This window comes from Eleutherodactylus coqui, chromosome 12 (genome assembly GCF_035609145.1).
Source record: "Eleutherodactylus coqui strain aEleCoq1 chromosome 12, aEleCoq1.hap1, whole genome shotgun sequence".
In the NCBI taxonomy this organism is placed as follows: Eukaryota; Metazoa; Chordata; class Amphibia; order Anura; family Eleutherodactylidae; genus Eleutherodactylus; species Eleutherodactylus coqui.
The window spans coordinates 129,364,549-129,377,482 of record NC_089848.1 but is presented as its reverse complement, the minus strand read 5'-3'; the positions used below and the strand labels follow the sequence as shown (position 1 = coordinate 129,377,482).

Here is a 12,934-nt window from a genome sequence, read left to right as displayed (position 1 = left end):
TTTTTGAACGAATTCTGAGATATGAAGGTGGGGACTTATTCTTGTTTCAGACCGCTTGACATGGAATCACTCAGATGGTGCATTTTTGGCTCCCTTTTCTGTGAGTTTTGGCCATACACATGGACCTCCGAAATGTTGTTGTGATCGGCTAACAATATAAAGCTGGCCATTCATGTTAGATGGCTGTTGACAGATCCTCATCTCATACACAGAGGGGCCTACTTTGTTACCAGACACCTCTGGGAGGCAGCTGATCACCGGATTGGGCAGGTTGAGCATGCAATCTGGAGAGAGTTGAGAAACCGTCATACAGATTAGATCACGTGTATAACTCAAGGCTCCACCCGGGACCCTAGCCACCCTCCGGGGGTAGGAAGCTCGGAGCTAGAGAGGTGAAGGGGAGAAACCCATCATAGTGTAGAGGAGTAGTTACATTTAGGGCTCATTCACAAGGATGGATTCAGTTTTGGTGCATGAAATATACACTGTTTTCACGGACTGTAACGGAGCGCATTCACTGGGTATTTGGGCGTTCTTGAATTTTTAATTGCACCCGTATTATCTACATTTTTCCTGTTCTCAAAAAAAATAAACTTAAGGAGGTCCCGTAGATTTCTCCTGCCTTCATGCGTAAATATGTAGTGGATACACATGTACCTTGTATATTCTCTGTGTATTTACAGGATTCTATTGACTTTAATGGACAATTTCGATCCATAATTTGGGCCAACATACGACATGCTGTAATATTTTTTTTCACGTGTGTAAAACGCATGTCTGAATACCCCAATGCAAGTCAATGGTGTTTAAGCTGTTTGTATTACACACGTAAAGAATATGTGCATAGCATGGAGGGCAAAATACGCCTGTGTGGGTCAGCTCTTAGAAGTGGCAACCATACTGCTGATGTGGCCCTCAGTGAGAATAAGTTGACATCCCTGCATGGGTTGGTCAGCTGGTCCTACCAAAATCAGTATATTTGGTCAGCAGTGGCCCAATGTGTACAGCCAGCTTAGTTCTCTGTTGACTTTTATGAGAACAGCCCAGATGTGGCGGTGCTCCTACCTCCGAGAGCGAGCCGGACATCACTGCACTCAGACCCTTCCTTCAGATTAGTGTAAAAGTGACTGACTAATCATATTAGTGGGGCGGCTAGTTAGTTCCAGTCCTTGTAGTTATGGCCTCAGCCATCAGCACAAGATAAGGCAGACAGTTTTATGATTTGTGGTGGTGTGATAAGCCGGTGGATACCTGTTGCCCGTTATCTCCCTCTTGTTTCATAAGCTCCCGATTGGCCTGTTTGCGCTTTGAGTCATATTTTCCCTTTCACTATCTTTTCCTTTATTAAACATTGCTCAACTGTGTCAACTCCGGGATGCCACGTCTGGAGTAACAATGTCCTTTCCCTTCTTGTGCTTTGGCCCTACTTTGTGTTCTACTCTCCTTCATATTATTGTCCATCCTATACGGGTAGTTAATGTTTATTTAGCATTTAGTAAAATGGACTCAACCCCCTCCTTATTCTTCTACACAGCCTCGACTATACAGGGTGCAGTCAAGAAGACGGATCCAGCGCTATATCTCACTACTGGTGTCCTATAGTGAAATACCAATAGCATGGATGTGCTACACTAAAGTATGGTGCACGGACCCCTGAGGGCCCCGGAACATGGAATTTTATTTTGTGTTGTAGTCCCTGTAAGAAATAGAGAATAAAACCCAATTGCAAAGTTGAAGAGCAGAACGTGAGAAGCAGAAGTCCGCTTTCCACATCCCTCTAAGTCTGGTGGGACCGCTGCTATGCCTGAAGTAAGGGATGCGTACTGGAAGTGGCCTCCTTCTGCTACGATAGCGTTAGATTGCCCAGGAAGTCATCCACCGTCGTCTGCAGGAGGTTCAGGTACCGATCTGCACCGAGAGTCCCTGGAATGAATATGGGTCCAGTGAGGCGATCGCGCCAAATTCTAGCCCACCATGCCGAAATCTGCATTGTCTTGGGTCGTGCTCTTACTAGTAATTTGCATTTAATCGGCGTTTTGCTATCATAGCGTCAGCCTTGGACTATCTGTCGGACGGCTCCATGCATGTATCGTAACAGAAGGAGGTCACGTCAAGTACGCTTTCCTTACTGCAGTCATAACAACGGTCCTACCAAATTTAGAGATAAGCTATACCAGAGTGGAATCCCCCAGAGTCCGAGTGTCATACCACGGTATAGCGCATCCGTACCTTCCTATTCAAGTAGACTGTTGGTATTTCCATAGAGGACGCCAGTAGTGAGATAACGTGCTGGATCCGGCTTTTAGTCTGCGCCCGGTATATTTTGAAGCACCTTTACTTGATATACACTGTATGACCCCTTTATTAGAGCCCCCAGCCCTCTCATGATCGTCGCTTCCTGTATGTAAATTCTTCCCATGACCCCAGAGCATAAAATCACGTGACAAGTTTTCTGTGGATCAGTTTCAGCATGAATTCACATTAGATGGGAAAATCCAGCGATCGGAGTGACTTTCAATGAGGTCGGTCATCGGTGCTAGACTACCCGGGATCCCACTGCCAACACTGCGGGGGGGGAGGAGGTTCTCGCGTAACGGTGGGGAGAGTATACAGAGAATATCGTGAAAGAGGTAACATCCAGTGAAAGGGGATCGTGGACGGAAACAGCTAATCATTGAAAGGGGTCAGAGAGGGTGTCAGGAATCATTTCAATGAACAGTTTATATAAAATTTTGGTCAAATACAATGATGACGACAAGAAAAGGATCCAACATCCATAAACTCACAGCTTTATTGAGACATATTAAAATGCCAACAGGAAGGACATATAATAACGCACCAACTGATACGTTGTAAGTAAAGATGAGCGAACGTACTCGGATAGGCACTACTCGTCCGAGTAATGTGCCTTATCCGAGTACCGCTGTACTCGTCTTGAAAGATTCGGGGCGCTCCGCTGCTGACAGGTGAGTCGCAGCGGGGAGCGGGGCAGAGCGGGCGGGAGAGAAGGAGAGAAAGATCTCCCCTCCGTTCTTCCCCGCTCTCCCCTGCAGCTCCCCGCTCCGCAGCGCGTCCCGAATCTTTGAGCACGAACACAGCGGTACTCGGATAAAGCACATTACTCGGACGAGTAGTGCCTATCCGAGTACGTTCGCTCATCTCTAGTTGTAAGCTATCACAGCAGGTCTTAGCTACAGCATAAGAACACGGCGCACCTCATCAGGTTAAAAAGAAACAAGCAATAAGCAAACTAAAAAGTAATCATGTGACCAAGCAGAAAAAAGGGGAACAGAACACCCAGTAATTAACCCTTACTAGTGCAAAATCAGGTCAGATCTCTTATTTAAACCAAAGGATGCACAAAATCAAGTATGTTTCTGTATTAAGTAATTTTTGGTGTCCGCCCCCTCTAATGGGACGGCTGACCCGCTCAGTGCCTGCAGAGATGCAACATTTCCAGCATGTATGTTGAAAAAATACACAGAAACTGCAGAAACCTTCCTGGACGCCCGTCTGGTAGATCGGAGAAGGACGCCTGATACGTGTTTTTAAACTGCAAGTTGTGCAGCCGACATACTGAAGCGTAAATGAGACACGAGTGATGGGACCCACGACAGAAGAGGGTTACAGAGATATATTGTTTAATATCCAATGAAGTGCCGGTGGCACGTGAGATAAATAGTTATGAGATCTGCAGAACCAAATACCCACATCTAGACTGTCCACGTGTAAATGACCCCGGATGCGCGAGCCAGGCGGCTGATGAACCAATATAGTCAGAGAACAGACTGGGTGGTAATAGCTGACCCAAAGCTGGTGCTTCCTTTGCTACATTCCAATGACCATTGCAAAGAATAGATGTAAAGATCGGAGCAATATGCAGAACAGGTATGAACTACTGTGTTTCCCAGAAAATAAGACACTGCCTTATATTAATATTTGCCCCAAAAGAGGCACAGTGTCTTATTTTTCGGGTTGGAGGGGGGTTAGATCCCGCTTTCTAAAGTGCGGGCTGTTTCTTACAGCTGGAACCCGCCCACAACAGCTCCGAAAAGCCACACCGCTCATCAGAACTGCTAATCCTCCAAATGCCCTGGGCGATGTTAAGGGGTCTTGGACTACCCCCCACAATAAGATCTGCCATTGCATATTGCCTATCAAGCCATATCTGTGGCATGGCTTGATAGACTGCCTATCAGATCAAGAATAGTGATGAGTGAGCATACTCGCTAAGGGCAATCGCTCGAGCGAGCATTGCCCTTAGCGAGTACCTGCCCGCTCGAGAGACAATGTTCGGGTGCCGGCGGCGGGCGGGGAGCTGCGGGGAGGAACGGAGGGGAGATCTCTCTCCCCCCCCCGCTCCCCCCTGCTGATTGCCGCAACTATCCGCTCCCCCACGCCGGCACCCGAACCTTGTCTCTCGAGCGGGCAGGTACTCGCTAAGGGCAATGCTCGCTCAAGCAATTGCTCTTAGCGAGTATACTCTCTCATCTCTAATAATGATATAATATAATGCTATGGCATTACATCATACTGCAGGAGTGATCAGACTATCCCAAGTTTATGTTTCCTGTGTGGACAAAAAAAAGTTAAAATTAGTTTAAAAAGTTTTATTAATTTTAAAAAATTATGTATAATAAAAGAATTTAAATAATAAAATAAAAGCACGTCTTCAGTATCTCTGCGTCCATAAAAGTCCGATCTATCAAAGTAAGGCATTATTTACCCCACACGGTGAACTTCGTTAGAAAAAAAATAAGCATGCCAGAATTGGGCTTTTTTGGTCACTCTGTCTCCGAGAAAAAATGTAATAAAAAGCAATCAAAAAGTTGTATTTACTCCAAAATTGTATGAATCGAAACTACAGGACGTCCCGCAAGAAGGGAGCAAAACTTCGTCAGCGGAAAAATAAAAATGGCCGTGAGAATAGAATTTTAAAATTTTTTAAATATCTTTGCAAAAAAATAAATAAAGTGCAGCAAAAAAAAACCCTGTATAAATTCGCATATCTTCATAATCATACTGACTTAAAATAAAGGTATCGGGTCATTTTTGTTGCAGTTTGCACGCCGTAGAAACAAGACGCGCCCAAAGATGGCGGAATTTTTTCCCACTTCACTTAACATTTTTTTAAAGTTTTTCAGTACCTGTTAAAGTACCATTGAATAAGACAACTCATCCTGCAAAATACAAGCCCTGCAACAGCGACGGCGATGGGTTAATAAAAGAGTTATGATTTTTTAGAAAGGGGGTGGAAAAACTGAAAATGGGGGGAAAGAAAAGGGCCGCGTCCTTAAGGGATTAAAGGGGTTGTTAGTGCAATAAAGTTAGCGTCATTCCCATAAAGCCATAAAAATGATGGCGATGGGTGGGGAAACCTTCGCTGCCATATTGGCCCCGGGACACTGGAGAGAAAAAACTGCCAATGAAGCTGATTTTATAAGACCCGAATTCTAATCGCAGGTTTAATTGTTATATACCTCCGAAAACCGCTCCAACGCCAGTGTAGCCAAATAACGAGGAATAACCGTCTACGGGGAGTTCGCATCAGCCGGTGTCCACATCTGACCGCCAGGAAAATCACTCTAATTGTCTCAGAAGAGCTTTAGAATCCTGAATGTAACCAGGAATATTGGGGACAAGAGGCTGTAAGAGACCGTCCGCCCGCCACGCGGGGTCTCATTGAGAGGACCAATGCCGGCAACTGTTGAACAGGTTTGTGGATTTTGGGTAGTGAATGGAAAATGGACATAATAGGATGTTGTACTTTAATGCCATCTGCCTGTTTGGGTGTGAGAACACCAGACTACGACCCTCATGTGCCAAAGAAAGAAGGATTTTCTGAAATTGAAAAGACAGGTCAGACTGCGGTTCACAATAATTGGACGAGTCGGCTAACGCAATGTTCCCCAACTCCAGTCCTCAGGGACCGCCAACAGGTCATGTTTTCAGGATTTCCTCAGTGTTGCACAGGTGATGTAATTATAGTCAGTGCCTCAGACATTGCCACAGGTGTTCTTGCTATAGGATATCCTGAAAACATGACCTGTTGGTGGTCCCTGAGGACTGGAGTTGGGGACCTCTGGGCTAACCTATCCAGATTTTACAGTTTGTAGAGACCAGAATAAGGACAGAACCCCCTTCGTCAGCCTCACGGATCACAATATCAGGGAGCTTCCAGCTGTTTGATAGCCATCACTTCCTTTTGGGCCATATTATTACCAGAATGTCTGGATTATCATCTTAGAATGGAGATATTCAAATCACGTTAGACTAAAGGCCCATTTACACGGAGCGATGATCGCCTAACTGTCGCTCAAACGACAGTTTGAGTGACAGTTTTGAGCGATCATCCTTGCATAACTCTATGTAGCTAATTAGCTACTTAAGAGTTAATGCAGGCAGAGCGGGATACCGCTACAATAGTTCAGAGAACAATGCAGCTGTTTTGTATATGCAAACAGATGCTTTGTTCTCAATGCTTTCAGCTGGTGTCCCGCTGAGAACTGCCAGCGTGATACCAGCTGAAAGAATATTATCAGTGCTGCCTACTGAGAAACTGAGCGTGCAGCGCTAAGAATCATCAGTGATTTCTAGCTTGCTAGAAACGACCAATGAATGAACAGTGTACGAAAAGTGCATGACAGCAACGCGTTTAGACGCAACGGTTATCTCTCAAAAGACGGCTTTTGGGCGAATCGTTGTGTCTAAATGGGCCTTTACGCCTGACATCGATCAAGAGGAGACGAACGTGATTGGATGAGATAAAAAGTGCTATTGGGAACACAAAATGTTTGAGATTTGGAAATGCAACCTTGTTGCTTTAGGATTCCTTGTTTCCAAGGACACAAGTCGCCGTTCCTCCGCACGGATGGGCTATAACAGCCAGTGCCAGGGAGATTGTGTCTAAGAGAAACCAAAAAGCAAGACTCCAGGGGGCAAAGGTGGTATCGCCTGGTCAGATGGACCCAGATTTCTGTTGCACCATGCTATTAGAAGGTCAGAATTTGACACAAGCAGCATGAATCGATGACCCCTTCATTTCTGGCTGGTGGAGGTGCAGTAATGTTGCCCGGAAGATTTTTCTTGGCACACCCTAGGTCCTCTGATATCTGTGAAGTAACAGCACAAAAAATTGCTGTAATTCTGAAGGCCAAAGGAGGTCCAGAGTCTGCTAGGTTGGTGTCTAAAAAAGTGACCATTCAGTGTACAGAACAGCTGAGCATTCGGACAACAGATATTAAATCCAGATTTTGCCTAGAGTTGAGGCGCCTACCCCTGATTTACTGCCTATGTAGTCCCCACTGATCTGGTCATCCACCTGGCAGGCAGTTACTGCAGCCTGCTTGTACACATCATGAGCAGTGGTTGTCATGACCTGCTCAGGCACCTATATAGAGAACTAGCTGATATACCCAGCCTCGCCCCAGTTTATTTGATACAGGTGTTTACTAGAGATGAGCGAACGTACTCGTTACGAGTACTTACGCACCCGAGCACCGCCATTTTCGAGTACAGCGGTACTCGCGCGTAAAGATTTGGGGGACGCCATGGCGGCACGGGGAGTAGCAGTGGGGAGTGGGGGGGGGGGGAGAGAGAGAGGGCTCCCCCCTGTTCCCTGCTGCTACCCCCCGCACCGCCGCGCCTCTCCCCGCCCCCCGGCGCCCCCCGAATCTTTACGCCCGAGTACCGCTGTACTCGAAAATGGCGGTGCTCGGGTGCGTAAGTACTCATTACGAGTACGTTCGCTCATCTCTAGTGTTTACGTGTTGTTTACACAGAAAACTTTATGAAATTAAGGTTACTTTAGAGTAAGTGAGGAATAAAATATGTATACGCATAGAGGAGCATTAGATTCTCCTCAGGCTGCATTTACTGATGTCCCACTGCAGAATGTGGTACCCCTCCCACTCTCCTCATTTAGGACCTTAAAGAATGCTCGCGCCGAATTCCACGCTTGTACGACACCGAGAAGTTACATTACATAGGGCTACACTTGCTTTTGCAATTAGCATTGAATAATCAAGTTGTGAGCCCTTTGATTTTCTTATTTAGGACCTAAAGAATGGTCATGCCAAATTTCATGTTTGTTCGACACTGGGAAGTTACATTACATAGCGGTGCCAATACTTTTGCACTTTGCATTGAATAATCGAGTTGTGACCCCTTTACTTTGCTTATTTAGGACCTAAAGAATATACCTGCCAAATTTTATGTTTGTACGACAGCGGGAGGTTAGAGAATTAGTGGCGAGTCAGTGAGTGAGGGCTTTCACACATACACATAGATAGATAGATAGATAGATAGATAGATAGATAGATAGATAGATAGATAGATAGATAGAGATGACTCCATATACACGTGTACTGAAATACTGATGAGTCATTCTTTATATCTGTTCCTGGCCCCACCTATCAAAAGACATTTGGGGATCTCTTCATCAGTGAAGATCTCGAAACTCTTGGGGTTGGTTGTATGCTGGATCGTTTAGGCCTTGGCCAGAGTGTAGTTTTAATAATACAGTATGACCACTGTGGAGCCAATACATAAAGACTTCACTTATGTTATGCCTGTGCAATAGCTACATGTACATACTGTCCAACCAAATGCAATTGGACACCTCATCAAGAATCACAAGTAGTATTTATTTCCATATGTTAATATTTAGTGAAACTCCTTTGGTCCTAATGATATTGGGTACTGTTCATGGTATACATTCTACTAACGTCTGATACACCTCAGCTGATATTTCCCTTTATTCATCCTGCAAACATCTGACTATTTCCCTGAGAGAAGATGCATTGGCCCGTCTACAATGGTGAAAGGAGCGTGATCATTGGACAGTTGAGCAATGGAAGAACATTCTATGGAGTGATGAATCACACTACTCCATCATCACATCAGATGGGGGTACCTGGGTGTGGAGGCCCCCCGGGGAATGCCTCATACCTGAGTGTGTTTCAACAGTTAAAAACCGGTGGACATTCCACTATGGTCTGGGGATGTTTTACAAGGAATGGTCTTGGGACCGTTGGTTGTAGTGACAAGAATCACGAACATGGAGGTGACCCTGACATTCTAGACAATAATGTGCTGCCAACAATGTGGCAATACTCTGGGAATGGTCGGCCATACCTCCAGCAAGACAACGCGGCTTGTCAGACATCCAGCACTGCCTTATGTTGGTCTGAAGATATGGATGTTCCACAATTAGACTGGCTGCACAGAGTCCCGATCTGAACCCTATCGAACATCTCAGGGATGAACTGGAATGTCAGGTCAGGAAATATGAATATTGTCCATTTTCTTTGAGAGAACTAGCCAGACATTTGCAGGATGAATGGAGGGAAATAGCATCTGAAATGTATAAGACGTTAGTAGAAAATATACCAAGGAGAGTATCCAATGTCACTGGGACCCCGTTAAGTATTAACATATGGAAATAAATACTCCTTGTGATTCCTGCTCAGGGGTCCAATTACTTTTGGTCGGGTGGTTGTATCATTATAGGATTGCTCTTGTAATGCATGTCTGACTGTAATCTGTGGTTGTATCAGAGCAGAATTTGCTATTTTCATCAGAGAACCTTCCTTTCTGACCTCCTCTTGTCCCGTGTTCATGCGCTCAGGGTTCTCCTAATTTTCACATTTACCCCCTTGTATTCTGTATATGAAGCTTGTCTGTTCGCTGGGTGTAATTTTATGTTTTCTTTGTTGCTGCTACAGTTTCCACGCCATTAAAGATGAGATGTTCCTACGGCAGTCTCTCCATCGCCAGGCTATGAACCTGCACAGGGTCTCTGTCAGCTACGTGGTATGTGTTGCATCTCATTGATAAGCTATCCTCAGGATAAGTCGGTGGGGGTCAGTCCTCGGGGACCTCTGCCGATCAGCTGTCTCAAGTAGTCGTGGTGCTTCAGTGAGTTCTGCAGACTCTTCATTCACTGCATACTAGGGGACACTGCTGTACATTTCATAGTGGCTGTTTCTGGTACAACAGCTCAATCCCATTCACTTGAATGGGACTGAGCTGCTATTAGGCCATGTGACTAATGACCATGATGTCACAGGCCTTAAAGGAAACTACGGCGCTCACATGAGCACCACTGCCCCTTCAAACTGTTGATCCGTGGGAATGAAGGACCCTCAGTGATCTGATATTGATGACTTATCCTCAAGATAATCTTTAATCCTGAAAAACCTCTTTAAGGGGTATGTTCACAGATGTCATACGGGCGAGAATGGATGCTCTAGAACCCTGTTGTACCACCTCTAGCTTGGATACAAGATGTGATGTGGGCAAGCATGGAGGCTCTAGTACCCTGCTGTACCACCTCTAGCTTGGATACAAGATGTGATACGGGGGCCATGGAGGCTCTAGTACCCCATTGTACCGCCTCTAGCTTGGATACAAGATGTGATATGGACGGGCATGGAGGCTCTAGCATACTGATGTACCACCTCTAGCTTGGATACAAGATATGATACAGGGGACATAGAGGCTCTAGTACCCTGTTGTACCGCCTCTAGCTTGGATACAAGATGTGATATGGGCAGGCATGGAGGCTCTAGTACCCTGTTGGGCCGCCTCTAGCTTGGATACAAGATGTGATATGGGCAGGCATGGACGCTCTAGTACCCTGTTGGGCCGCCTCTAGCTTGGATACAAGATGTGATATGGACGGGCATGAAGGCTTACAGGTTCTGCATGGTATCCTGCCATATATTGCTGCACATTTGCTGTACCTGAACCTCTAGATCGTGCAAACTCTCAAGCTGTCTAAGTTGGCATCCCAGATGGTCCCATACATGTTCTATTGGTGATAAATCTGGTGATCGGGCAGTCACGGTAGTGTGACAATGTTGTGGGGTCTTTCTGTGGCCCCCTTGTGTATGCGGTCTAGAATTATCCTGCTGCCTCTTGGAAGTCGCCATGATAGGAACACATGTGGCTGCAGGATGTCCTGAACATATCATTGAGCTGTCATTGTCCCTCGTACCACTGCTAGGGGCGACCAACTGTTGTATGCGATGACTCCTCCAGACCATAACACCAGCAGGGGGCAGTGTGCCACTCCACAACAAAGGCAGGATTGAGGCGCTCACCCCTAGGTTTCCAGAAAGGAACACAGCCGTCGTCAGCGCCTAAACTAAACCTGGATTCATCACTGAAGACAACCCGGTTTTACTCCATAGCGTCCAGTTTAGTCATTCTCGACACCACTGTAAACGGAGGTGACTTTGGGTGGATCGCAAAGGCCGTAAATGCAATGGGCTTTATGAGACCAAATGTCCTTCAGCCAAGACCCTGGAAATGGTTCAGACAGACACAGGGGTGTAACGATGGCGCCACCTGTCTCTGAATTGCAGACAATGAAACAGTTGGAGCTGCTTGTGCTTGTTGAAGGATCAGACGCTCCTCTTTACTGGTGGTCTGTAAGGGGCACCTTGAGCCCAGTCACCTTATGTGCCCTCATCCACTGGTTCCAACACCTCCTAACAGTCTGGTCAGACGGTCTTCTCTACTGGTGGTCTGTCGGGGCGTCTTGAGCCCGGTTACCTTGTGTGCCCCCATTTAGTGGACATAACACCCCCTAACAGTCTGGTCAGATGCTCCTCTCTACTGGTGGTCTGTAGGGGGCATCCTGAGCCCCATCACCTTGTGTGCCCTCACACATCTGCTGGTCCCAACACTTCCTAACAGTCTGGTCAGAGCAGCCTAGTGGGGGACAATTCATCGATACGACCCTCCAGCTTCTCACATCCCAATAATGCGCCCCTCTCAGACTCTGGTAATGAGGTGAAATCTCTTCTCTGCGTCGTAGAGGCGTCTAGTGGCCAACAAGCTCTACAAGCGGAAGAAGAGGCCACTACACACAAGGAGCCTCCGAGAGCCTCTTATAGGCCAAGGGGGGAACCACTTTTAGGGCCTCTGGTGACAAGACCGTCCATCTAATCACCACAACTCTCATCATTTACAGATCTGCTGAGATGGAACCGCAGGACGGGTTTACAGCAAGATGACAACTTCTTCTGGGGGCAGCATTGTTTATTAACAAGTGTATATAGGTGTCACCTCACAACAGTCATCTCATTATCATCACAGACAGAATTACACTGAGAAGTTTTGTCTACAGAGCAGGAAGTGTCAGACTATTAGGCTTAGTGGCCAGTGTGCAGGGGGGGGGGAGGTGAGCTGTGACTATTATTAGGCTTAGTGGTCGGTGTGAGAACTGCAGGATTTGGGGACTTTTTTCCCCTAAATATAGATCATGATATTAAAAATGTATTATGAAAAAATAATCAAAAATTTGTTAAAATACTGTTCAACATAAAAGTTTGATTAATATAATAAGTCATTTTCTGATAACGCATTCCTTTTAAACAAGACGTTTTTGCCGTTATTTACATTCTATTCTTCTGTATTTCTTGCAGGCAGATGACGCGCCGGGAGCCGCCCCCACCGAACTGCCTCTGCGGAATAACTTCTACCTTCCCAGCATGCCTTTAGTAGGTTGCATTTCTCTATCCATTTCATGTCCATCAATTGGGAAAATATTTCATATTTATCCCTTTCTATCCACTGCAGCCGCAGATCGGGGCGAAGCCGCCCGCTACGATGACCAGGGACGGGCTTCCTTCTCATCTAATGGATCCCTCTGAACAGGACCTGTTCCCAGAGGACGGTGAGACTCAGATTAAACATTTTTGTTTTATGTTTTTATGTGTTGTACTATAATGTTGTTGTTTAATTCTATTGTTATTTGTATTCGTTTCATTCCATTATTCACGGAGTTTGGCCCGCGCCCTTTTCTCCTACTTCACACCTATTGGACATGTATAGATCAGGGGAGATGCTGATTAGAGATGAGCGAACGTACTCGGTAAGGGCAATTTCGCAATCGAGCACCGCGATTTTCGAGTACTTCACTACT

The 12,934-nt window shown here is 46.0% G+C and overlaps 1 protein-coding gene across 1 annotated transcript in view; it reads left to right on the top strand.

Moving 5' to 3' along the window:
• C12H10orf67 (chromosome 12 C10orf67 homolog) overlaps positions 1-12,934 on the top strand; it is a 134,128-nt gene that overhangs the window by 93,331 nt on the left and 27,863 nt on the right. Inside the window, exons 13-15 of the mRNA XM_066585702.1 lie at positions 9,726-9,813; positions 12,435-12,509; positions 12,589-12,685. Of these exons, the coding sequence (XP_066441799.1) occupies positions 9,726-9,813; positions 12,435-12,509; positions 12,589-12,685 (260 nt within the window). The remainder of the gene's footprint in view (positions 1-9,725; positions 9,814-12,434; positions 12,510-12,588; positions 12,686-12,934) is intronic.